The sequence below is a fragment of the Taudactylus pleione genome, unplaced genomic scaffold, assembly GCF_031769625.1.
Source record: "Taudactylus pleione unplaced genomic scaffold, aTauple2 ptg000800l, whole genome shotgun sequence".
NCBI lineage: Eukaryota > Metazoa > Chordata > Amphibia > Anura > Myobatrachidae > Taudactylus > Taudactylus pleione.
In genome coordinates, this window is record NW_028285202.1 from 1,752,524 (window position 1) to 1,779,954 (window position 27,431).

At 44.7% G+C, this 27,431-nt stretch overlaps 1 protein-coding gene across 1 annotated transcript in view; it reads right to left on the reverse strand.

The window, feature by feature from the left end:
- The window catches only part of LOC148474930 (uncharacterized), an 80,983-nt gene that overhangs the window by 43,718 nt on the left and 9,834 nt on the right, over positions 1 to 27,431 (reverse strand). The window contains 1 exon segment of the mRNA XM_088458019.1: positions 20,684 to 22,189. Within this exon segment, the coding sequence (XP_088314145.1) occupies positions 20,684 to 22,189 (1,506 nt within the window).

Sequence of the window (27,431 nt, forward strand, 5' to 3'; positions counted from 1 at the left end):
CCAGGAAACCCATTTCTCTTCTTTAGCCCCCCCAGTCATTAGTAACCCCAGATATCCCACTGCTCACTATGCTAATGGCCCTTTTAAAAGGAATGGAGTAGCCATTCTGTTTCATAGTTCAGTGCAATTTGAACTAATATCGAAGATAGCTGATAAAGATGGCCGCTACCTTATTGTAATTGGGAAATTGGAGGATAAAGTGATGACACTAGTCTCGATCTATGCCCCTAACTCGCGTCAAGCGTCTTTCTTGCGTAAATTCCTAGAAAGGCTTCAAAAGGTTAGACAGGGACACCTTGTACTAATGGGGGACCTTAATTTAGTGGTAGATGACAGGCTTGACAGGACACCACCGGCTCCGGGTTCCTCTGGGAGAGGGAGTCCTACTGGCGCCCTGCGGCGTCTGCTCGCTGAGTTTGATTTATACGACGCTTGGAGGACAAACTCACCTCAAGATAGGGATTACACGTATTTCTCACACGTACACAATTCTTACTCTCGTATCGACTACATACTAACGGATAAGTGGACATTGCAACACACCCATAGATCTACCATTGTCCCAGTGGTGTGGTCCGATCATGCTGCCGTGACATGTACGTGGAACCCCTCCCGATCTACATTACCCCCTAGACAGTGGAGATTTCCTAGTTACTTATTATCTTCCCTGGAGGCGGTTGATGCATTGGCTAAAGCTATGTCAACCTATCTAGAGACTAATTCTCCCCTAGATACCTCATACCCTACATTTTGGTGTGCCCTGAAAGCTGTTTTAAGAGGGGTGGCCATCCAGATGGGAGCTAGACTTCGAAGGCAATATCTTAACAAACAGACAGCTTTAGAGGAAAGGCTCCATCAGGTGGAGTCACTGAATAGAACTCATCCCTCGCGCGTGCTCAAAAGAGAACTAGTCTCTATCCGAAATCAACTCCATAAGATGTTCCTATCCCGTATGCAATCGGCCTATACTAAAATGCAACAACGGTTCTATGCTCTGGGAAACAGATCTGGCAAATTTCTTGCTGCTAGACTTCGGTCTAGACACGCTAGAAATAGAATTAATGCTATACGTTCCTCTGACGGACGTACCCTTCTTAATCCCTCAGATATAGCTAGAGAATTCTCTAGGTACCATGCGAAGTTGTATAACCTAAAAGATGACTCCTCAATCCCCCAACCTAACGCTACTATTATGTCTTCTTTCCTGAGGGATTTGGAGCTCCCTGCATTGAGTGAGGATGATCTAGAATCCCTTAACTCTTCATGGTCCACCGAGGAGATATTGGGGGTGATTGGCTCCATGCCTTCGGAAAAGGCTCCTGGTCCGGATGGATTCACGAACTCTTTTTATAAAAAATTTGCAACAGAACTTTCCCCTGTACTCAGAGATCTTTTTTTGTATACTACTAAAATGGGCTCCTTCCCTAAGGAAATGCTCCAAGCCCAAATAATCACTATACACAAGCAGGGAAAGGATCCTTCTCTATGCCAGACTTATAGACCCATTGCATTGCTCAATACTGACGTGAAAATTTACTCTAAATTAATCGCTAATAGACTGTCCCCCTATATTTCAAAATTAATCCATCCGGACCAGGCAGGATTCGTTCATGGTAGACAAACATCCGACAATACCCGTAGAGTATACGACCTTGCCGAATTCTTACTCAGGGAAAAACGCGAGGCTGTACTTCTCTCCCTAGACGCCGAAAAGGCGTTTGATCGTCTAAATTGGGATTTTCTTAATGCTGTCTTAGTAAAATTTGGGTTCCAGGGTGAAATAGCGACCTCCATCTCGGCACTCTATAGTTGTCCATCTGCATCGGTATTAAGCAATGGATTTCCATCTCCAATTTTTGAACTAACAAATGGTACTAGACAGGGCTGTCCCCTTTCCCCGTTTATGTACATTCTGGCTGTCGAGCCATTTGCAGCTACAATTAGAGGGTCTAATGCATTTCCGGGTATTAAGGTGGGTTCTACACTACATAAACTGAGTTTGTTTGCAGATGACGTAATCCTATTCGTTACCAACCCAGGATCTTCACTTCCAGCCCTACACGACATCATAGATCACTATAGCACTGCGTCATTCTATAAACTCAATACTACTAAAACAGAAGCCCTGCCTTTTCATATCCCACTCGAAACATTGACAAGATTTAAAACAGAATTCAAATACATATGGAAGGAGAACTCCATATCATATCTAGGGATCCATATATCTAATACTATATCAAACTTAGCAGAATTGAACTTTAAGCCCCTTTTGACCCACATAGATGAACTATTAAAACGGTGGTTAAGTTTTGAAATATCTTGGTTGGGTAGACTAGCAGCGTTCAAAATGTCGATTTTACCAAAACTTATGTATTTGTTCCGAGCAATCCCCTATCTAATCCAAAAACATTATATTCGACAGATTCACTCCTTAATTTTGAAATATATTTGGAAGGGAAAAACCCCTAGAATCGCCTATTCTCGATTAACTAGACAGCGCAAGTTAGGTGGGCTCGAAGTCCCCGATCTGTTCGCTTACCATTATGCTTGTCTGGTGGCTCAGCTAGGTGACTGGTCCCTCCCCCGTGGAACCAAACCATGGGTAGATTTGGAGAGGGAACTATGCTCATATCCCCTATGGGATTTTTTGTGGACCCCTAAACAACTGCGTCCTCTGGCGAAAGATACTCCTCGAGCCGTTGTGGATTCCTTAATGGCCTTGGATCTAACAGCGATCTCTGCTAGGGGAATTTCTTTACCGACTAGTAACCTCTCCTTAGGATCCCTATCACATTTAATACCTGATCTAAACATTTCCCGATGGCAACCCTGCGGCATCTCTTCTATCTCTGATCTGATTATTAATAGATCTATTAGAACTTTTGCCTCCCTTCAACAACAATACAACCTACCAGACAGGGAATTATTTACGTATACCCGTATACACCATTGGCTGTTGAGTATATTTAAAATCCCGGACTCCCTACACATCCCACCTGCCCACATCCTATCCAGACTGTCATCAGGGAACTCCAGAGGGTCAATACGGTTTTGGTCCTCTATATACCAAGATAGAGGGGAATTGGGTAAATCCCCCTCGCAACTCCAATGGGAAGCTGACCTACAAATCACATTAACACCCCCTCAATGGGAATCCATATACTTAATAGCCCACCGCTTCTCCAGATGCCACAACCACCTTGAAATGCAATATAAATTGTTACAGAGGCTTTACTTCACGCCAGCTAAACTACATAAAATATGGCATTCTCAATCGAAGTTCTGCTGGAGAAATTGTATGGAAGTAGGCGATATATTCCATATCTTCTGGAGTTGTACCTGCATACGTCTATGGAACGAGGTGTTTACATTAGCCCATAAAGTCCTACAAGTACGCATCCAGGAATCCCCTGCTCTGGCACTGGTACATATTTACCCTTCGGGTCTATCTAAGGCGGATTGCTACGTTCTAGGACATATATTCATTGCCACAAGAGCAGCTATTGCTCAACATTGGAAATGCCCATCCCCTCCTCCCCTCTCTAAAATAATCCGCAAGATCCATTTTGCATTTTTAATGGAATCTGTAGGTCTACCCGGTATCCCTCCGTCCTCTCCCCCTGTAGAGAAGTGGTCTAGTTGGTCAAGGTTTACTGCAGCTGGGGAAGGTGCATTACTTCTCCTCGAATCCCCTTAGATCCCTATATTATTGTAAGGTATATTATTGTTTTATTTTCCAATAATGCTTTATTACAATGTAACCATAGAGTACAAGAATAACCTGTGGTTCGTAATATCCGCTTCTCACTTATTGTATGTACGATTGGAAATGTTGTAATTTTTTTTTTGGCTATTTTCCGAATTCCCTTCCCTCCCCCCCTCCCTTTTTCTCCTTTCTGTACCCCCTCCCCTCCGTGTTTCACGGACAAATATTCTAATAAAAAAAATTATTGATGTAAAAGAGAAAGTAAGGATCGAAAGGAAGAGGTGCAAGGCTTCGCTGAAGCCGAAGGCAGAAACAGAATTAACCACTGCCATCGTGTCCACAATCCTGTCCATGTCAGGACCGAACAATACTTGCCCATGTATGGTGAGCATGGTAGGCCTTTCTTGGAATCCGCACCTGCCCTCCAAGAACGTAACCACAGGAAACGGCGAGCAGACACAGCTGCAGCCGGGACACTGGAAGTCAGGAGACTGATATCCAGAGCAGCCTTCCATATGTACTGTAAGTGGCTGCATCTCTGATGTTAACAATCAAAGTCATCTGAGTCCCAGAAGCATTTGAGAGGTTATATAGACTCCCAGCAAACCTCCACCTTCCTAACCTTCAGGGAAGAAATGGAAGGCATAGGTAACGTAGCACTTGTATGTAACTGTCTTACGTGTGAATCCACTGCAGGGGATGAGTTCCATTTCATGCAATAAATAGGAAATGGATAACACGCAGTCAAATGTCTCTGAGGTTGATACCTCTTACTGGGTGTTCACCAATCAACTAAATGACCTGATAAAGGGAATTCCACAGAAGTAGCCCTTTATCGGTACAAACAGAGCCTGCTTGGACAGAGGAGCTGGTTTGTCATCCTCTGACTAAAACGGCTCTGACAGACCACACCAAGGCAGGAATATTAACCCCAACCGAGTCTCCATTTTCAGTGGAGGGAACTCAGGGTTAGAGACATCTGCAATCTCTCTTGTCATCAGATGACATCTCAGACTCTATGGGGGGAACTGAATTTTTTGTTTTTCTTGGGTGGGCAATTTCACTGTCCTGTTTTTCGACATCATCATGGCTAGCCAGCCTCCTGGTTCAGTTGTAATTCAAATGATTGTGTTGTGGGCGTGTAAAATTGGTAAGCGGCAAAGATCCTTTCTTCCCGCCTTGTCAGCTTCCCGAAAGCCAAGGTAATTTGTATAGTGCAGAGAGCACTACCATCCAAAACACCAGCGCCCCCAGTACTGTCCCCCCATATTTATTGTTTCTTAGGAATGTCCCCAGAAGTGGTCCCCCATGCCCGTTACAAATATACAAAAAAATGCAATACTTAACTTGATTCCCGCTCCTGCACCCGCCGCCCGCACCTCTGTCCTCCACGTCTCTTCACTCACAAGCGGAGCTGGGCTGGAGCACACTCCCCAGCTAGACTACCGGCTCCCGCCTGTCACGACCAGGGTTTCTCGGCATGCCGGCCGGCAGGTAATACCTGTGAGGATGCTATGGCGAGGGGTGTCTGGCGGGGTGCATTGGCTGCATGTAGTCCTGTGTGGGCATACTGTCACTCTGGTCTGGTTAGGCCTGGTGGTGCTTCCGTTCCATTCTGGAATGGGCGCCGCCATCTTGCTTCCAGACATGTGACCTAGTTGCCCTATCCCAGTGTGTCACGTGCTCTCTCTAGCCTGTCACAGTGCGGCACTGGGTATTTAAGGGAGTGCAGAGCTTCCTTTCATTGCCAGTGCAACGTGTTTCTCATCGAGAGCTGAGAGAGAATTCCTGTGCTCATTCACCTGTCTGTTGGGATCTTTACCTAGCCTGCTTCAGCCTGCCTGTTCCAGCCCCGCTGGATTCTCCTGCCTCCTCCATTGCCTCTCCCTTGCCTGAGTACATGTGTGTCAGCTGTCACCCTGCACCTTGCCTCCACTTGCATTTCCTCTGGACATTATTCACTTCAGCCTGCAATTCATTTTCAGCTTCACAAAACCTGGAATACTGGACTGCCTTCTGTTATCACTACCTGGACTTTTTTCCATTGCCTCACTACAGTTCCCAAGTGCACTTTAGTGCTATACCCGGACTTTCTGTTTTGCCACATTCATGTCTGTTAAGCCACTCATTAAAAACTCCACGTTTATTTTTAAATCTGCTTCAGTGTCTGCTCCTATTACCACCCCGGGCCCACAACAAAACCAGAACCTCACAGTTTGCACTGGCCCCATGGACCCGGCCACGGGACAGGAGTCTGGAGCGGATTTATTCCAGTGTATTGCGAGCCGTTTGGAAAACCTGGAAGCTATGCAGCACCAAATGGCTCAGTTCATGCAAGAAATAACTAAACGACAGGATAATTTGCAAACTTGTCTATCCACTCCTAGTGCAACAGTAGTTACACCTGCTCCTTTGTCTGCAAATATAGGTTACAGGACATCCTCCCACTTACACCTTCCTATGCCAAGTAAATTTGACGGCAATCCCAAGCTTTGTTGTGGATTCCTGAATCAGTGTGATATACACTTCACCTTACAGCCTGATAATTTTCCCACTGCAAGAACTAAAGTGGCATACATCGTGTCTCTGTTGTCTGGCTCAGCCTTGGATTGGGCTTCCCCACTCTGGGAGTGTTCAGATTTTCTGCTGGAAAACTACACTGACTTTGTGACATCATTCAGGAGGATTTTTGATGAGCCTGGACGTACTGTATCAGCCTCATCTAGTATTATGACACTGAAACAAGGATCCCGTCCTGTCAGCCAATATGCCGTACAGTTTCAGATTTTAGCATCAGAACTCAAGTGGAATGAGGAAGCCCTCACCTCAGCTTTCTGGCATGGGCTTTCTGATCGACTAAAGGATGATCTGGTCACCCGTGACCTTCCTGCTAACCTAAACGATATGATTTCCCTCTGTAATAAGATTGACCTATGCTTCAGAGAACGTCAAGCTGAAAAGCACAGAACTGACCAGCAATGGTCATCTACTCCTCCTTCTACAGATGAAGAGCCAATGTAGGTGAATCATACCCATCTCTCCAAAAAGAAACGTCAGAGAAGAATATTAAAAAACCTCTGCCTATACTGTGGAGAATCGGGTCACCTGGTGGTCTCCTGTTCCTGAAAATCGGGAAACGCCCGCTCCTAACTCACCCTGGTGACATCAAGTTAGGAGTTATGAGCTCGTCCCCAAATTCTAAAGATTTTGTATTGATCTTAGCCAAAGATCAAGTCAAAACCTGTCTTTGTTACTGCTCTACAAGATTCTGAAGCAGTCGGAAATTTTATGACCTCCAGTTTAGTTAACAAGCTACAGATTCCTTGTTCATCCCTTGATCACGCGATTTCCCTGACCGCTGTAGATGGACGTCCTCTGGCTAACGGAGTTGTCACAAAGGAAACTCAACCAGTACTGGTCCATATTGGGGCACTCCATTCTGAGTCTCTAAAATTCTTAGTGATAACTGAGGCCTCCCAAGAAATCATTTTAGGGCTACCCTGGTTACACCAGCACAATCCCAGGATCGACTGGTGCTCGATGCAAATCATTTCATGGGGAGTTGACTGTCAGAAATCCTGTCTTCCCAAGATACGACCTGTGAGGAAAACGATCTCATCAGTATCTCCAGCAATTCCCAAGGAGTATCAAATGTTTACTGACGTCTTTTCTGAACAACAAGCGAATATCTTTTCTCACAGGGAATGGGATTGTCCAAACGACTTATTGCCTGACAAGATGCCTCCTCGTGCCTGCACCTATCCTCTATCCATGCCAGAGACCAAAGCGATGTCTGAATACATCAAAGAGAACTTGGAGAAAGGATTCATTCGTCCTTCCACCTCTCCTGAAGGAGCTGGGTTCTTTTTCGTTGGCAAGAAGGATGGTGACTTAAGACCATGTATAGACTACTGGGGTCTCAACGATATAACGGTCAAAAATCGATACCCGCTTCCACTAATCACCAAGTCAAAGGATCCGTCATTTTTTCTAAATTAGATCTTCGAGGGGCTTATAATCTTAATCCTATCCGCTCAGGTGATGAGTGGAAGACCGCTTTTAATACCAGAGATGGGCACTTTGAATACTTGGTGATGCCCTTTGCTTTGTGCAATGCCCCTGCTGTCTTTCAAGGCTTTGTTAACGAAATTTTCTGGGACTACTTATATGTTTCAGTAGTTGTCTATTTTTACGATATATTGATTTTTTCGTCTTCTCTAGAAGAGAATCATAAACATGTGAAGGAAGTGCTATCCCGTCTAAGGAAGAATCACCTTTACTGCAAACTGGAGAAATGTGTTTTTAGTGTACCCAGAGTGCCATTCCTTGGTTACGTCATTTCTGGCTCCAGTCTAGAAATGGACCCCAAATAGGTTCAGGCGATCCTGGTTTGGTCTCGACCTCAAACACTGAAAGCCATTCAGAGACTGCTCGGATTTGCCAACTACTATAGACGCTTTATCAAGGGATTTTCGTCTTTGATGGCTCCCATCACGGCCCTGACCTGAAAAGGCGCTAATCCTGCCCTTTGGTCACCTGAGGCAGAGACAGCCTTCCAGCTTTTGAAACAAGCTTTTATTACAGCTCCAGTTCTCAGACAACCAGACTTAGATAGACCTTTCTTATTGGAGGTTGATGCATCATCAGAGGCAGTAGGAGCTGTTCTGTCCCAGCGTTATGAAGATAACCGAGTTCACCCTTGTGGTTTCTTTTCCAATAAATTTTCTCCTGCTGAAAGGAACTATGCCATAGGAGAACAAGAACTCTTAGCAGTGAAATTGGTGCTAAAGGAATGGAGATACCTGTTGGAAGGGGCTAAATTTCCTTTCACTGTCTGCACCGATCATAGGAACCCTCTCTTCCTCAAGAACATCCAGTGTGTGAGTCCTCGTCTGGCCCGATGGGCAATATTCTTCACACGTTTCCAGTTCACTCTGACCTTCCATTCTGGAGCACTTAACCAGAAAGCAGATGCTCTGTCTAGATCCCTCTCCTGTGATAACAATTCCAAAATTCTACACAGTACCCCTGTACTGGAGTCAAGGGTGTTTGCTACCATCCAGTTACAACCTGCAATTAATTTTCAGTTTCACAAGACCTGGAATACTGGACTGTCTTCTGTTATCACTACCTGGACTTTTTTCCATTGCCTCACTACAGTTCCCAAGTGCACTTTAGTGCTAAACCCGGACTTTCTGTTTTGCCACATTCATGTCTGTTAAGCCACTCATTAAAAACTCCATGTTTATTTTTAAATCTGCTTCAGTGTCTGCTCCTATTACCACCCCGGGCCCACAACAAAACCAGAACCTCACACCACCGTGAGTGAAGAGACGTGGGAGAACAGAGTTGTGGGCGGCAGCGGTAAGTATTGTATTTCACCCTTGGCGGAATCCTGGAGCCGGAAGGGTGAGCTCCAGCCCGGCTCTGCCCGTGGGTGCTTGGCTGCTAATATAAAATTATTTTAGCAGCCAATCCCCCATGGGCGGAGACGGACAGCACAACAGAAAGTATGGTCTCTATTGCGCAAAATGTCAGGAGCAGCAACAGAAATCCAAATAGTCTCACCAATACTATATAATAATCAATAAACATACATGTGGAAATTTGTGCGCCTTCTAGGAAAGAAAAGTTCGACCAGATTACTATAAAAGTATCATCCGATAGAAATTGTCCCTCAAAGTTCCAATTGTCTTTAGCCAAATTTCTTCAAAACTCCAATAAATGCTCCTTCACATTTCCTTGAGCCACCTCTGTTAATGTAGACCTCAAAAAAAGAACACAAGAGGAGCTCCACATAGCATAACACCATTTTAATTTCCAAACACAAAGAACTAACGTGCAGTATTAGTGGTGAGTAATCCTGCGTACCAGAATGAGGCAAAACATATGCATATCACAAGTAGGTATAATCTGATATTCCCTCCAGGCCTGGATACCTTTACTTGGATTAGTCCTTATGATTATTCCCTTCCGGACATGCAGTGATTCCACACCCTCACCGACGCGTTTCGTCTTCCTCAAGGTGATATTGCCCCTCTCTCCCTACCCCTTTGTTCACATCATAGGGGGGACCACTACCTGGGTTCACTCTATAAAGGCCACTGCTGGGGGCACTGGGTTAGGCACCCCGGGGGGGGGACTTAGAGTTAGGCACCCCCCCGGGGGACTCAGGTTTAGGCAGCGGGGAAGGGGGTGGTTAGGCACTTAGAGGGGGGATTAGGGTTAGGCACTTGGGGGGGGAGGTTAGGGTTAGGCACCCCTAAGGAGGGTTAGGTTAGACAATACTTACCTATCCACGATCGGGATTTCCAGCGCTGTCGGGCTTCCGCTGCAGGGATCTCTGCTGATGTCGGCCTGCCACTGCCGGGAATCGAATGGCCGGCGGTATTTCATACCAATTCCCCGCCATCTACCCCTGGTGGGGGCACAGGAGGAATCTGCATAGCAGTAATCTGTTGTGGCAATCCCTGTGAGGGTAACAAAAGCCAGACTGCTGTGATAACCCCATAGAGGGGAAACCAGCAGGCACCGCTAAGTGGCCAGGACCTGAGATAAAAGGAAGCCCAAGGGGTTTCCTACACAGGGACCGAGACATTAGAAGGACCTGGTGGATTATAACTCCTTGCACATAATCCATCCTATACCATCTCCTCACTTAAACCTGCAGCACCTGATCTGCCAAATAGCAGAGTGGGTGCAGCAGAGTGCACATTATTGTCTCTTAGAGTAGCTGTAGAGCAATATCGCACACAATATGGCACTGAGTTTAATGCAACCACTGAGTGTATATATACTAGTTAGGAAGGCAAAATACTGGCCCTGTCTGATGCTTGAGGAACCTGCAGGAGCTTACTGCTCAGATATGGTAGAGTGTAACACACAACAGTATGTGACAATTCTCACAAATACTTACCTTTATATATGTGAGATATCATAAACACCTGTAAGCAGGGCAGGAATCAGAGATAGAGACAGTTGAAAGAAATGACAGTTTGTGAAAAAAATAGAGAAAGACAGTGATAGCATAGGTCACATACAATGCAGAAATAATCCTGCACCATGGAACTATAATCAACTACGGAGACTCAGTGTATGGTAGGCAATAGAGCTGCATACACTGATCCAAAAGGGAGAGGTATGCAGGGGGGCTGGGCGCACGCTGGGCAGAGATAACTACGGCATTGCCACCATGAAAATGGCCGCCGGAGACCTCAGAGGTGGCGTGGCCCGAGGAGAGCAGCTCGGCATAGCCAGACCACAGAGGAAAGGCACGGAGCTGAGGGGAGGAGCCGGCTGTTAAACAGGGAAGGCTGCCACCCCTGGCCGGCAATTAACCCCAGGACGCTGGAAATGACTTCAGCGCGTGTGTCCCTGGTGGTCTAGTGGAAGCACAGGGTATTTTGTGCCTGGCTCCACTTGCAGTCATCCCCAGGGGATAGGAATGCTCTTCAGCGAGTCACCATGTGGTGGCCCGCCGCTTACGTGATCCCCGTGACTTCTGGTCACAGTCCAGGGATCCCCCAGCATCCTTGCCGAAATCCCTGGATCAGTACCGGCATCTCGGCGCTGGTGGGGTGACGGAGCGAACGTCCGCTCAGAAAATTATTCTTTTCAGCATCTTCAGGGGCTGAACAGCCCCACTGCGTTCCCAGTGACCCGATTCCAGCTGTTCACCTAATGAACTGACGTGTCTCTGGCCCGGGGTATAGGGTAGGACCCAGTGCATCCTGGGAAGAGAAAGTTAACTGCGTGGTGCCCGGATGACTGTCATGCCTATTACCCCTCAAGGTCTCCCTGTGGAGACTATGGACCCTGAAGAAACCGGTAGCAGAGAGGGCCTGGCCGGCAGGTCTGATACTGATGACACTGGCTTCATGTCAGGATTTCCCAGTAACTGTCTGGAATTAACCTAGGAATTCCGGGCGGGTGGTTGGGCCACACTACAGGAGGCAGGCACTGATCAGCCCACCCAGGAATGCTTGGTCTCTGTCCTGCTCCTTGTTATAGTACATATGATAAATTAAGGATGAACAGGGAGTAGTCATTATTTCCCAGTAGTGTCTCATAGAAGCTAACACAGACCTTTAGTGTTCCCCCTAAAGCACTGGAAATAGGGAGCTATGCTAACCCTCTTCCTACCTTAACCGTCCCTCTTTGGTACCTAACCTCTCCCTTTAGTGCCTAACCCTCCCACTAATGCTTAACCTTAACCCCGCACGCTAACCCTCCCCACTACTTACCTTCGGTATCCTGGCGGTCAGGATGTCAGCTCTGGAATTGTGATAAGCACCGGTAATATCAGTGCCGACATAGCGGCCACTGAAATACTGACTATCCCGATCTCTCCACCATATTCCTGAAAGTACTGTTCCTGTGCCAGGTGCCACCATTGCAGTAATTAAGGTTGTACAAGAGACCAGAAGCCACCAAAGTGCTAGTGACCAGGAAGCATTGCTCTAATGCAAGCCTTAAATTTAGGAAAGGAAATGTTACTCATAGCTGTTCCACAATACAATGAGATGATACTGTGAGGGATGGACATACGTAACAAAAACAGTACAAATAAATTAATTTCCATTGAGTGGTAAACATTTAGTTTCCTGGGTTTCAGTGAAATATTAGTACAATATAACAAATAGTTTTGTGTCTTAATTTTTAAAATGTAAGATATATCCTTAGATTCCAATATATGTGGTTAAATAGTTATAGATCAGTCCAGGGAGCCCCAATTATATTCTGCAGATATCCTGAATAGAAGTACAGTAAGCTTAGGAAAACTGTCTCCTTAGAATTCTCCAGTAAGTCCGATCAATAGCCCTCAGCAAACTGTAAAACCTTTATCAACTGTTTATCAGACGCAGCGAGTATAACCCAACGGGTTTCATTAGCTGTTTGCCGATTCCCTCAGGGGAATTATACATGAAATATGAGAGATACTGGTGGACACTGAATGGTATTTGATTAATTACACTGTACAACAAAGAAATACTTTTAATTTGTTTTAAAAATTGTCATACTACACTATTATGTGGTCAAGACAAATTAATATTCGCTCTAGTTTTTGAGCTACACTACTTGTGCTATATGTACGTCAGTAATATAGTCTTAGTGAAAAGCAATTTTAAAATCATGATATTTTCTGGATACAACATAAATAACAGATGTTTCAATTCATTCAATCGCAAATAAGAACAGAAGACAAAACATCATATAGCAACCAAAAGTCCTATCTCACATAGTGGCCTGTTCATGAGTGCGCTTTATCTCTTCTTGTCACTTGTGCTCCTCTTCTGGGGCATCTCGTCACTGTCCAGCACTTGTCAGCAAGCATAGATGCGTTCCTCCTACCCTGATGTCTTCCTTCCATTGCTGACATGTCCTGGTGGAATCGCTCACTGTACTCGTCACTCCCAGTACTGCCGCTGTCAGGGAAGACGTCTGGATTCGAGGTAAGTGGATTTTGAGTGACATGTTGCAGCCTAAGGTTTCTCAGTAACCTGGAGGACTCCATCTAAGTTTTCTTCCATAGGAAGTTGACGAATTTGTGGACCAACAAAGATCTTTACTTACCTATAGCATCACTCAGAAGTGGGAATTTCCTATCAGATACTTGAAACCTTCTCCATCTTTGTTCACCCTCTTTAAAAAGTTCTTCAGAAGTCTGAGTTGATGTGTGATGGGAGCAGAAGAATTTGCTTTGATCAACCAGGGGACTGTGGTGGACATTTTCTTTTGCAGACAATAACAAACATGGCCTACAGTGTCTCAGCATTCCTGGATTCAGGTTTGCCAACCTATATATTCTCTAGATGCCAAAATCCCATAGTATTTAACAAAATACCCCTACATCATCATAAATGGGCTATATCTCAAAACCGAGAGTCCATATTTTTCCCTCACATGCTGAAATCAATTAGAACTATTTTCACGTGGGAAACATGGTCACTGTTATTTATGTAAAAATAGATGACTTGTGCATTCCCCATAATTTTTCTCCATCTCTGAGATTCCATCACCCACTTCTTTGAAGTATTCAGGTTCCATGATGCATCTCAGCTGCGCAGGATCTTCTCGTTACAGCTGATCACCTGTTTGTGCCCAGGGCTTCCCCAACTGGTATCTTAGGTTCCAAGGTCCTTCTGCTCTGACTTACTTGGAGTATTTACTTCTGTAACAGGTGTCGGTAATCTGCAGGTATAATATTTTGATCATGGGAAAATGCACCCGCGCCACATTACAGTAGAGAGGGGGCACAGTTATAAAGAAAATCACAAATGTCATATTAATTTGAGTTTATCATATTTATTTATGGTACAATTTTAAAAACTGAAATGCTGACATGAGGATAATATACGGAGACCAGTGATATTACCTCCCTTCCTCTTCGAGGGCTAAAGCCACAGACCACATCTTTAGTTTTCTGATCAGAGTGTGGATGTATTGGGTACATTATTCCTGTGTAGTCACATGATATGGAGGGGAGGAGCCTGGTGTCATGTGATCAGTGTATAGTTATAGGGAGGTGACTCTGCCTCATATAATGATGTGTTTGGACTATGGCGATCCTCTACTGTGGAAGTCGAGTCCCAGTTTGTGAAAGGAACCGGAGGCGAGCCTGGATATATGCCTTCCTTATCCACAAGTAATGGATGTAGGCTAGACCTGACCAAATGTGCGGAGGGAAAGCACAGTAGAACGATACTTGGGTGATGTACCGAGTACAAACACTTGATCCAGACGCAGAGCTAGTACAGGAAAATGGCACTAGAAGATAATACTCGGAAGACGTACTGAGCGCACACACACTGTGGTTCCAGATGCAGAACTGGCACAGGAGGATGACACTTAGGAGAACGTCATCCGAGTACTGAATACACACAACATGGATTAACACTAGGAATATATATCACTAGAAGGAGCTTGGAACCTGGAATGCTGCAGCAGCAAGTATTCACTGGAAGTAACAACATTGTACAGGCAACTTCCTGTTGTCCAGAGCCCGGCTAAATACCCTAAGGTAGCAGTCCATTGGCGGATAGTGTCAGCTGATAGCAACCAATGCTACTATTGGGTAAAATGCTAATCACGGAACAGCACATGGATGTCCAGGCAGACCCCAGGCATAAGCCACCGCACCTGGCGTCTGACCACTCGAGAGATCAGGGAAAGCCGGCGCTAAGGTAACGGCCAATCTTAGGCTGCAACCTGACAGAGGGGATGTATTGGGTACATTATTCCTGTGTAATCCCATGATATGGAGGGGAGGAGCCTGGTGTCATGTGATCAGAATATTGATGTCAGTGTCCCTGACTCATACAATGGAGACGTATTGGATGTATTATTAGTATATTATACACATGAATAACAAGGTATATTAATTGCGGGTACCTGAGGGTAAGCGCAAATACACACTGATAATGATGGAGACGCAGCCTAACCTCTCCTGATTGGCTGATAGCAGAATAACCACTGGAGCTGCTAGGTGTGTTTTGCATTGCTATTGTACACATTTACTAACAGAGAAATTTTGCTTTGGTTCTTTGTGTAAGTAAATGTGTAATTTAGCCCCAGAAACAAAATCCATTTAGATTGAATCGGGCCATTAGTAAATATATCCCTAGATGTGCAATAGGGAACCTCGCTGGCCACATTAGCGCCAAAAGAAATAAGAAGAGGTAAGAATAGAGCAAAGCCGGGTAGGCACCAAATACCAGCAATATTACAGCATAAAGTAATTTTCTTTAATGCGCACGGAAATAGAGCTTTTTTTCTATCTCTGATCTAATTTTTGACAATTCCTGGTGGGCCCAAAGTCTCACCTACGTCTCCTTCCCACGTCGGCTCGTGCACCTCTTTTAGGGGTTGCTAATGAGATTGTATTAGCATTTATCAACTATGACTAACAGAAAATGTACAAACCCTACGGCATTGTACTCCAGTGCTGCAGAGGTTAATAAGTCACCACTTTATATCTAATAGCACATAACAAACCACATCAACCTCACTGTGACCTCAACTGCTCTGGATTGTTCCAACAAGTCCATCAAAGGAATTGTCCCACGTCCTCCGGTATATGGTAATTCTCTGGTATAAAAAAAAGAAATGGGAAACACAATGTAGTGTAATAACATCACTGTATGATGTAGCCACCCGGAGATGTGAATATGAGGAGAATATGGTGGTCTATGAAGATCTCCTAGCTTAGTATGGTCCCAACTCCCGTAACAATCACGAAGATGTGATTAATAAGGCTTGTTTCTTACATGTATGCTTTCTTGTATTGGCGATGTATGGGCACATAAAGGTATTATTATCTTCTGACACCTCAACCGTGTGGTCCTTAACGGAATGTGGGGACTTTCAAGTCGTGATAGGACAAGGTAAAAGAAAGGACCGTCATCCAGTACCATGAAAAACAGCTATTTATTGTAAATAAAGATATATAAAATGCAGCAATAAGCCCATACCATCAGGTGATATCATACAGATTCATATTGCTCTGCAGAAGATGGACCCGGGTCAGGTTAGGGGCTCCCGGGGGGCGGGACTCAGGGTTAGGCACCTCCCTGGGATGTTAGGGTTAGGCTAGGGGAAGGGGGGTTAGGGTTAGGCAGCACCGGGGGGCGGTTAAGGTTAGGCACCCCCCCCAGTAGACTTAGGTTTAGGCTGCGGGGAAGGGAAGGGTAGGTTTGGGGTGGTTAGGGTTAGGCACCCCTAAAGAAGGGTTAGGGGGTAAAAAAAAGGTTAGTTAATACTTACCTTTTCTAGCTTCAGAATTTTCACCCCTACCGGGCTTTTGGCATGCGGCCGGCGGTAAATCATACCGATCCAACCAAATGGAACATAACACTCACCACTCCCTGATGCAAGCTCTGTTTTTAGCTGCCATGGTGTCACTAGTGAGTGACGTTTTATACAAAAAGTGACGTCATGACCACAATGCACTGCAGCTAGGAGAACTTAGCATGTACTAGTCCCTGCATCAGAACATGTGTAATCCTGCTGATAAGCAGGATACAATCAGATCATGCTCAGCAGAGATATATATATATGTTAGTATATAGTGAGTGCAAACTTCTGACCACCACATAAAATAAAAAACGCAAGAGAAATCTACTAATTATAAACGGAGGTCAATAAAGCTAAACTGCCCATAATCCATTGCAATGTTTACAATGGAAAACGGGACATACAACATTAAGATACGATTAGAAAGCAGAGCATGTAATATATAATGCACAGTAACCTGTCAGCATAACTAATGGTTTCAGGTTCTCATCACTACGTACAATAAAAAACAGAGGAGAAAGCTACTAATTATAGACAGGGGTCAGCAAAACTACACTACCCATGATTCATTGCAATGTTTACAATAAGTTTAGAAAGCAGAGCATGTAGTATTAAGGTTTAGAAATTGTACCTCGAACATAATTACAATAAATGAATTAAGGTTATCTCTGCCCAATATGCTCAGTGATAGAATAACGTTTAGAACATATCTAAATATAAAATTGTACCCATAATGCACAGCAGCCTGTCAGCATAACTTAGGTTTCTAAAAACTACCATGTCACTTATCCATAAGATATTTACAAATCATAAAGGTTAGTCCCCCTGTCCATTTCGTTATTAGACCATTTGATATGATAATATCTGTTATGTAAATAAACTGGTCTGTTAAATATTATTAAGGAGGTTAAGACATAGCTCAGTTATATGTATTTTATTTTATATATCATTCCGCTATCATCCCAAAGGGGGTCCAGCATAAAGCATGATGAAATAAGAATAAAAACTAATAAATTTATAATCCAATCTCTGTTTGGATAGGAATCTGATAAATGACTACACATCCTATCATACATTAAAGTATAGATATATGATTATAGGATGAATGGAAATTAATTAGCGTAATATTAACATATGTTTAAATGGGGCCAAAAGTGGCTAAAAGATATATATAAAACTATAGATACCACCTAATTTCAAACTCGTGATTCGGGCCTCCCAAGGACCTTGGAGGATTGAAGATGACGACATAGTGATTCCATAGGAGAGCTGGAGGTAACAGTGTAAGGGGCTACAAGTCACTGTTAAAAATGTTGTTACTGGTAAACAAAATGCTAAGTAGAGGGGAAAAGCGTTACTGAAGACTATTAAAGTCAGGGAAGGTGCGTTAGTGTGCAAGAACTACAGTGAATGGGATCTTATGTTGAGTCCAGCCAAGCAGTGAAATGTACACCTTTTTAGAGATAAACTGTGTTCAGTTTGTGACCTCTTGGTAGGCGGGAGGATGTTTGTTTCCTGTTGAGGGCTATCTGGTACTTATCAGCACAGGAAATATGTAGGATCGTTTTATTTGCACGTCTTTAGAGCTGGCGGACTGGGGCACACAGTAGATTGGTGGGAGGGCAGGCTACAACCATGATATGTAGGAAGTGACGGATCCAGAATGGGGCAATTTCTGGACATGTCCACTATATGTGGTAGAGTGTGGCGATTGGTCCGCATCCTCTCCGGCACAGGTTGGTGTGTTAAGGTAAATTTTGTGGAGTTGGAATTCTCCTTGATGGTGACACAGAAAGAGCATTGGGAAATGTAGGATCATATTTTACATAAGGGGAAGTCAGACTCCCAAGCAAGTTTGTTTGTAGCTAGAGATGACGGGGATAATCCCAAAAGGCTATCACTGCGTCGACTAACACGGACTCTAGATCTATTTTCCTGGTTGAAAATATCAAAATGGAATCCCCTAAATGTAGGTTCTATCTGTTCAGATAGTTGGCATTCCAACTCTTCACGTCAGCAAAACACACTGCGGCGAGAGCCGTCTCTACCCAAAAGAAGATCCTTGATGTCTCTTTGGACTGTGCACTCTAGTGCCCCCTGATGATTCAGCTATGCTACTGCAATAGCATTGTCTAAATGAACTTAGACTGCCTGATCCTTTACGTAGACCTGAGCTAAGAACAGATCCAGGCAAAGGGAACTTCGGGCAATAAAGACAGCCCAAAATTTCAGAACATGAATATGGAGTGAAGACTCCTCCAGCAACCATCTGCCTTGAAGCATTTACTGAAGTAGCACTGCCCCACAACCTCACAGACTGAAGTCCCTTGTTAGAAGGATTCAATCTGGCATCATATTAGGATGACCATTTTTTAGGTTGCTCCTCAACAACCACCAGATGAAGATGGGACCTGTACCACTTTCAAAAAATCTTTATCTGGAGCTTCCAAGAGTGAAAATTGGGTGAATTGAACTGCCTTATAAAGTGGAGACCATCTTGCCCAATGCCTCCGTGCAAAAAAGTACTGACTCACTTCTCTTTTTCAGGAGCTATTTTACCAATTTCTGTAGGAAGGGAATCTTGTTGCCCATAAGGTATTGAACAGCCTGCCCAGGAAAATAGATAGAACTAGATATGATTTCAAATAATATATTACACAACCATGTGAAACCTACTATTGCTCTGTTACTCACCCCTCTGGACCTTAGAAATGCTGCCATTACTTTGGTAAAGACTATGAGTGCAGTCACTCGAAAGACCTGTCTGGCTTCTGAACTAGGAAATGATATGAATGAAATCTCATAACTCAACTCCTCCTAAAAGCAACTTCTGAATTGCCTCCTGTAGAGCCAGACACCAAACTGGTAGCAGTAAAGATCTATAATTTAAACCCATGTATCTATACTTTTACCCAAGCAACTGAAGTGGAATCTAACCACTTGTACCTAATAAATGATAGATGAGCTTCCACCAAGCACTTCATAGGCCTCCTTACCACCATGACTAATGTTTGTGTGTTGGTCTTACGCCTGGATAGGGTTTCATCTTGGATCTAACATACTCTCCTCCTCTGTTCTGGGCTTTAAAAGGACCATACGGGACAAGATAAAGGCCCGCCGTACCCCTGGGAGCAGATGAGGGAAGGAAAAACTCACCAACTTAGCCCCTTGGTAGTCAAAGAGACAAGAAAAACATAAAAACTGTTAAATTCAAAACAGGCTGAAGTGCAACTCATAACACCAGGCCCTACTCAGGCGCTAACAGAAAGGACTGGCCAGGGTATGAGGTGGAGGAGCTTGAGATGGTGCCAGTATTCAAAGTGCTCAGGCTCCTCACACCATCCACAGTACCCATTGTGTCCAGTCACCACCAGAGATGAAGGAGCTTCTAATCACCATCATATCTCTCGGCAAGAGAGAATGACAGGCATCCTTGATTGGAGCTGGATGTATGCCTGTCTCAACTTATTAAATCTGTTTTAGTTGATGGAAATAGAATCACAGACAAAATAAATCAATTCTTCGGCCAAAATGCGGTGAAGAGATATGGCAGGTAGCGAAATCTAACAGAATAAGGAGACTGCAATAAGACCCATACATTTGGTTCTGTTCCAATCTTATGTCGATGTGGTATGTTCCACAAATGTCTGTGGATGGCAACAACTTGAGTTTTGAATAAACTGGGAATTTAAGGCATCAGCCACAGAAGAACCAGAGAAGACCTCTGAAGATCTGCAGAACATTGCACAGGGCAGGATGAATGACTAACAATGCAAGATCATTGTAGGATAAGATTGGGACAGTATCCCTTCTCCTATTTTAAAGTGACTGGTCACTTTATCGACTCTTCACCAAAAAAGCTATAACATAGTATTGTATGTCTTTGCTGCCACATTTATGTTTATTAGGTCTACATTCTGTTCACGCCATACATTTTACATTTATTCATACCGGAGGCAATTAAGCGCTCATTTACTTTTTATTCTATGCATCTATGTCTTATTGAGATAGGTAGCAGTTTTTCACATCACCTAGGAAAGCACTTTAATCAACGTGACTCTTGAGTTTTGAAATGCCCTCCGTAACTGAAATGTGATGTTAATATACCTTTTGAGAGCTCACTCTGTAACTAAATTGTAATCATTATTTTCAATAACTTTTACAATATGTAGATTGCTGCAACACTGTTTTATATCTGATATTGGTTTTATCTTGTGTGAATTTTCTGATGTGTAACAAGACGGGATTTCTTTGTAAAACATTTCCCACACTCAGAGCATGGAAATGGTTTCTCACCTGTGTGATTTCTCTGATGTATAACAAGATCTGATTTATGGGTAAAGCATTTCCCACACTCAGAGCAGGAAAATGGTTTCTCACCTGTGTGACTTCTCTGATGTGCAAGTAGATCTGATTTCTGTGTAAAACCTTTCCCACACTCAGAGCATGGAAATGGTTTCTCTCCTGTGTGAGTTTTATGATGTCTAACAAGACGTGATTTCATTGTAAAACATTTTCCACACTCAGAGCATTGAAATGGTTTCTCACCTGTATGATTTCTTTGATGCATAACAAGACATGATTTGTGTGTAAAGCATTTCCCACACTCAGAGCAGGAAAATGGTTTATCACCTGTGTGACTTCTCTGATGTGTAAGAAGATCTGATTTCTGTGTAAAACATTTCCCACACTCAGAGCATGGAAATGGTTTCTCTCCTGTGTGAGTTCTATGATGTGAAACAAGATGTGATTTCTGTGTAAAACATTTCCCGCATTCAGAGCATGGAAATAGTTTCTCCCCTGTGTGACTTCTCTGATGTTTAAGAAGATATGATTTACGTCTAAAACATTTCCCACACTCAAAGCATGGAAATAGTTTCTCACCTGTGTGATTTCTCTGATGTATAACCAGATCTGATTTATGTGTAAAGCATTTCCCACACTCAGAGCAGGAAAATGGTTTCTCACCTGTGTGACTTCTCTGATGTGAAAGAAGATATGATTTACGAGTAAAACATTTCCCACACTCAGAGCATGGAAATGGTTTCTCACCTGTGTGATTTCTCTGATGTATAACAAGATCTGGTTTATGTGTAAAACATTTACCACACTCAGAACATGGAAATTGTTTCTCACCAGTGTGACTTATCTGATGTCTAACAAGATGTGATTTTTTTGTAAAACATTTCCCACACTCAGAGCATGTAAATGGTCTCTCACCTGTGTGACTTCTCTGATGTATAACAAGATATGATTTCTGTGTAAAACATTTCCCACACTGAGAGCAAGGAAATGGTCTCTCCCCTGTGTGACTTCTCTGATGTGTAACAAATTCTGATTTATATGTAAAACATTTCCCACACTCAGAGCATGGATATTGTTTCTTACGTGTGAGCTTCTTCTGTCTAATAAAGACTGACTGATTATTAAAGCATTTATCAATTTCAGAACAGGAAAAGACTGCAGAATCTGCGTGAGCTGTACTATGTGCACCAACATCTGAATTAATGGGACACTCCTCATGGTTCAAGGGATAAAGTGATATATCTGCACTGTGATGTACTGGGTGTACAATTGGGGTAATGGGGATTTCTCCTGCAGAATCTCGAGTGATGTTCTTCTCTTCTAATGTAACTTCTGGAAGCAAAGTTAGAAAGCCCTCCAATATATTCCTGCCTTTGTGTCCATCTGCTGGAAGGAAAAAGAAAAGTTATGGTAGAACTTACCCTTGTTAACTCTCTTCAAAGTCCATAGGGAGACAATGGGGTGTAGGTAGTACTTGGAGGACCAGACACCAACAGAAAAGCATTTTCCTGTCACACGATGCACCGATTCTTCCACCTATACCCCGCCCACAGCCTGAAGGTAACTCAGTTTTGTTGTTTGTTTAGTCCAAGGCAGGAGCAGGATAGGAGAGAATGAAGACTGGTACACTGAAAAATCACACTCACACAGAGAAGGAATCAAGTGATCAAGATAAGAAACCCATAAAAGCCAGGTGCGTCAGGGCTAGTGCCCTGTGGACCCTATGGACTTCGAAGAAAGAGTTAACAAGGTTAAGTTTTACCATAACTCTCCTTTTCTTCTTATGGGTCCATAGGGCTCCACAGGGACATATTGGGTTTGTCCCAAAGCATTTGGTTAAGGACGGGGACACTCCTAAGCTGAGAGGAGAACCCGGCGCTCGAAGGAAGCATCCTGAGAGGCAAATACATCAAAGGCATAGAACCTAAAAAAGGGGTGGACAGAAAACCACATGGTCGCCTTGCATAGTTGTTCAGCAGAGGCGCCATGTCGGGCTACCCACACAGGGACCCACAGAGCAGAGTAGAATGAGCAGAAACTGTAGCCGTCACAGGAAGGCCAGTCTGCATGTAAGCCTGTGAGATAGTCATGTGAAGCCAGTCTGTTAGCTGGCCATCCCTATAGGACAAAGAGGGAGTCCGATTTCCTGATGGCACTAGTATGGTCCACGTAGATCCTCTGAACACGGACCACATACAAAGAGGCCTCACCTGCCAAGATGTCTGGTGATTGAAAGGCTGGATCCACAATTTACTCATTGGAGGTGGAAACGAGAGACCAGGGAAGAACATCCCTCCAGATGAAATATTAGAAATGGGGAGTGACAGGAAAACACCCCTAAATCCAATACCCTATGGGCAGATACTATAGCCAGAAGAAAAAGTCTTCGCAGTGAGCCATTTGGCATCTACTGAATCCAGGGTTTTGAATGGAGGTTCCTGAAGAGCGTGGAGAACCACTGACCAATCCCATGGAGTCACAGGAGGGACAAAGGGGCAGTTGTATACATATAAAACCTTGCAGGAAAGTGTGAACATCCGATAGAGAAGCAATTCTGTGCTGGAACCAGATGGACAGAGCAGATACATCCACTTTCAGAGAGGCTAGGCGGAGTCCGAGATCCAATCCAGTTTGAAGAAAGGTGTGAATTCTATAAACCCTAAAAACCTGAGGGTCATAGATTTAAACAGCACACCACTGAAAATATGTATGCCACACCTGTTGATAAATCCTGGCAGATGCCGGTTTACGCGCTCTGAGCATGGTCTGGACCACATAGCTAGAAAACCCTTTAGAACTAAGGGGGGATATCTCAAGAGCCAGGCCGTTAAAGACAGATGGGCCAGGTCCAGATGTAGACAGCGACCCTGAGACAACAGGTCTGGTCGTAGAGGAAGTTGGAGAGGAACGTCTATGGAGAGACTTTGAAGATCGGAGTAGCAATAGCATCTGGGCCAAGCCGGAGCTACCAACAGGACTGTGCCCCCTTCCTGCTTGAACTTCCGAAGAACCAGAGGAAGAAGGGAGACTGAAGGGAAGAGGTACGCCAAATGGAAGGTCCACCTCACATATAATGCATCCATGAAGGCTGCGTTGGGGTCCCTTGTCCTGGCCCCATACACTGGAAGCTTGTGGTTGTGTCGTGAGGCCATGAGGCCCACGTCTGGTAGACCCCATTTGTCCTCCAGGAGCTGAAAGACTTCCGGTTGTAGAGTCCACTCCCCTAGATGCAAGTTGTGATGGCTGAGGAAATCCGCTAGCCAATTGAGAATCCCTGGTATGAAAACTGCAGAGATGGCTGGAAGATGGCGTTCAGTCTATGTGAGACTACGGGACACCTCTGCCATTGCTGCCCAACTTTAAGTGCCTCATTGGTGATTGAGGTAGGTCACTGCCGTGGGACTGTTCTCCACTTGTACTGGCCTGCCCTAAAGAATATCCCGAGCCAGAGTGAGGGCTCTGTAGATGGCTCAGATTTCCAGGACATTTACTGGTAAAATCGCCTTGGCTGGAGTCCAGCATCCTTGGAAGAAGTGCTGGCCGGTCACTGCACCTCACCCGCAGAGGCTTGCTTCCGTGGTGAGGAGTGCCCAGTCCAGGATCCCAAAGGGGCGAACCTTGTTTAAGTGAGCTGTCTGTAGCCACTAGGCTATGTACAGGCGAACCGCCAAAGAAAGGCCCATCATCTATGATCTGAGCAAATGGGGCCGCCCGTTCCACCTGAATAGGATCAGGTGTTGTAGGGGCCGGCTGTGAAACTGAGCGAACTCCACCATGTTGAAGGTGGACACCATGGACACTCGGCGACTGTGGAGTAATCTGCACACTCAGTGCTGTAATGCAGAGATTTTCTGTTGTCATGAAGATTCTCTGAGCCTGATGGCCCCGATGAGGTCAGACCAGAGTTCCCGCGTCCAGTCGAAGCTTTGGGGAAGAGAGGGAGAGTCCAGGAGGGCTCCCAGAAGTACCATTCTTAAAGGAGTCAGGGAAGACTTTTTCCAGTTAATAAGGCCAAACGTAAGCTTGTAGAAAGGCAATGGTTACTTGTAGATGGCGGTGAAGAATTTCTAGGGAGCTTGCTAAGAGCAAGAGATCATCCAAGTAAAGGAGCAGTCTGACCCCTTGATGACGAAGATAGGTTATGGCGATAACTGCCATGATCTTGGTAAAGACCCGAGGAGCTGTAGAAAGCCCAAAAGACAGAGATTGAAATTGGTAATGTTGCTGTAGTATAGCAAATGGGAGATACTGCCGATGAGAAGGCGCTATAGGTGCAAGTAGGTAAGCGTCTTGAATGTCCAGAGACACCATAAAGTCCCCAGGCTCCATAGCCAGGACAATAGAGTGTAGGGTTTCCATACGAAACCTGGGCACCCTGATAAATTTGTTCAGAGACTTGAGGTTGAGAATAGGTCGATGAGACCCGCTGGACTTCTGAAACAAAAAAAAAAAAGGTAGAATAGCTCTTTTCTTGCTGTGCGAAGGGGACCAGAATTATTACCCCCGAGAGCAGTAAGAACTGAATGTCTTTCTGCAGCAGCAGGGCTTTGTTTGGGTCCAATGGAGGTTCTATGCAAAAAAACTGCTGGGGGGGCCACCTCAGGCATAAGACGGCAAATATCCGTGGGAGACATGGGAGCCCCCAGGGAAAGGCCCACCCTATCAGGCTGAAGGCTTGTCCTCAGATTTGGTAGGTGGACGTCTAATCGCCCAGGCCTGTTTGGTCCTAGGCTTGGAGAGCTTAGTGGATGCCGGCTGCTTTGGAAAGGACTGACCTTTAGCTTTTTCGTGAGGACGAAAATACTGAAAAGATGACATCTGAGGCTTCGTAGTAGATGCAAAGGGCAAGAACACCGTCTTGGAAGCTAGTAACAATCTTGTCTAATTCTAAACCAAACAGGATCTCCCCAGAATAAGACAGACTCCAATGTCTTTTTAGAGTCCGAATCTGCCTTCCATGAACGAAGCCAAACAATACGGCAGGATACCACAGAAGTAGCAGATGCCTTGGAAGCTAGACCAGTATCCAGAGCCGCTTTACCTAAATAGGAGGCTGCATCTCCAATGTGAGATATGTAGGACAGCTGTTCCCTCAAAGCATCAGAGGGAAATGTACCTTCGAGGGCCTATGCCCAACTCTCAATGGCTTTTGCCACCCAGGCCGTAGCCCTGGCAGGACGAGTAATAGCTTCTGTAATAGAGTATAGATTTCAGGCAAGCTTCAATCCTTCTATCCGTGGTCTCCTTTAAGGAGGTTGTAGTATGGATAGGTAATGTAACGTTCTAAACTAGGCATCTCACGTAGGAATCCACTGCTGGGGGAACTTCCCATTTAGTGCAATTAGTAGCTGGAAGAAGGTAAAAGAAACTAGGCAGCTGAAACCTTTTGCTTGGTATATTCCATGCCACACTCATATGATCAGATAGCTGATCCGAGTGAGGAAACTCTGGCAAAACTATCTTTTGTCACTTAAATAGTGCCTCTTTTGCTTTAAGAGTGGATTCTGCCTCTTCTATTTGAAGGATAAATTTTACAGCTCTCATATTTAACTTAGAGGGGGGCTCCTCCTCTCCAGAGGGGGAGTCAGAGTGAGGGAGCTCTGCGTCTTCTGCCTCCCCAGATGATAAATCAGAATCTGATAGCTGGGTGGTAGACTGGGAAGATAACACAGCACGCTTAGTAGGTTAACTAGATAAAGGTCTCTCCTTTTGCAGCATTTGTTGAAAGGCTGTAGTGGTATTTCCCAGACTCTACACAAAAGTAGAAAGTGCATCTACCCATGGGGGTGGCAAAGGATTTGCAGGGAGTGCCTGCTGTGGTCATCCCACCACAGGGACCACTAGGTGGGCCGTAATTTTTGCCAACACCTGTGAAACGGTAACCCAGGAAGGGTCTTGAGAGGACGCAGGGGCTGATAGGCCAGACGCCATATAACAAGATGCACAAAGACCATCCTGAATGATATCCCCTGAAGCTACGCCTGCTAAGCAGGAATTGCAAGACACCAGAGCGGGAACAGCAGGCTGCTTGTTATTCTTGTCTTTGCCAGACATAGCTGCAAAAATAAAGTTGCATGCGATCTGGCACAGTTCAGTGAGTAACCCAGATATATGAACCCCCTATACTTCAGTATTCCTGGGTTATAATGAAAGAAAAGGGAAAGGTATAAGCTGACAGTATGAGAAAAAAACAGAGCAGTGCTAGCACAAGTCACATACAATGCAGAATATACAATTTAAATGCAATGGGCACTAAGGCCCTGATTCAGAGCTGGACGCTCTGACCAGAGCGCTCGCTCTGAATCAGGGCCTACCTCCATTAATATGGAGCGTCCTCCTGGACGCTCATATAGCTGTGGGTCACCACCCACAGCATATACGAGCGTGCAAAATGATGGTCGTGATGGTCTTGACCATCGCGACCATCGGAACTGCGAATAAAAGCCTGCGGTTGAGTTTCTCAACCGCAAGGCCAGGAGTGATTTTGGCTCTATCAGAGCCAAAATCACTCCCACTGACATCACTAGTGATGTCAGTGGGGCCGGCTTCAGACGGTAGTCTTTCCCTTGGGAACGCCTCCGTCTGGCAGGCACGCCCCCGGCACGCCCACCAAAGGGGGCGTGCTGTC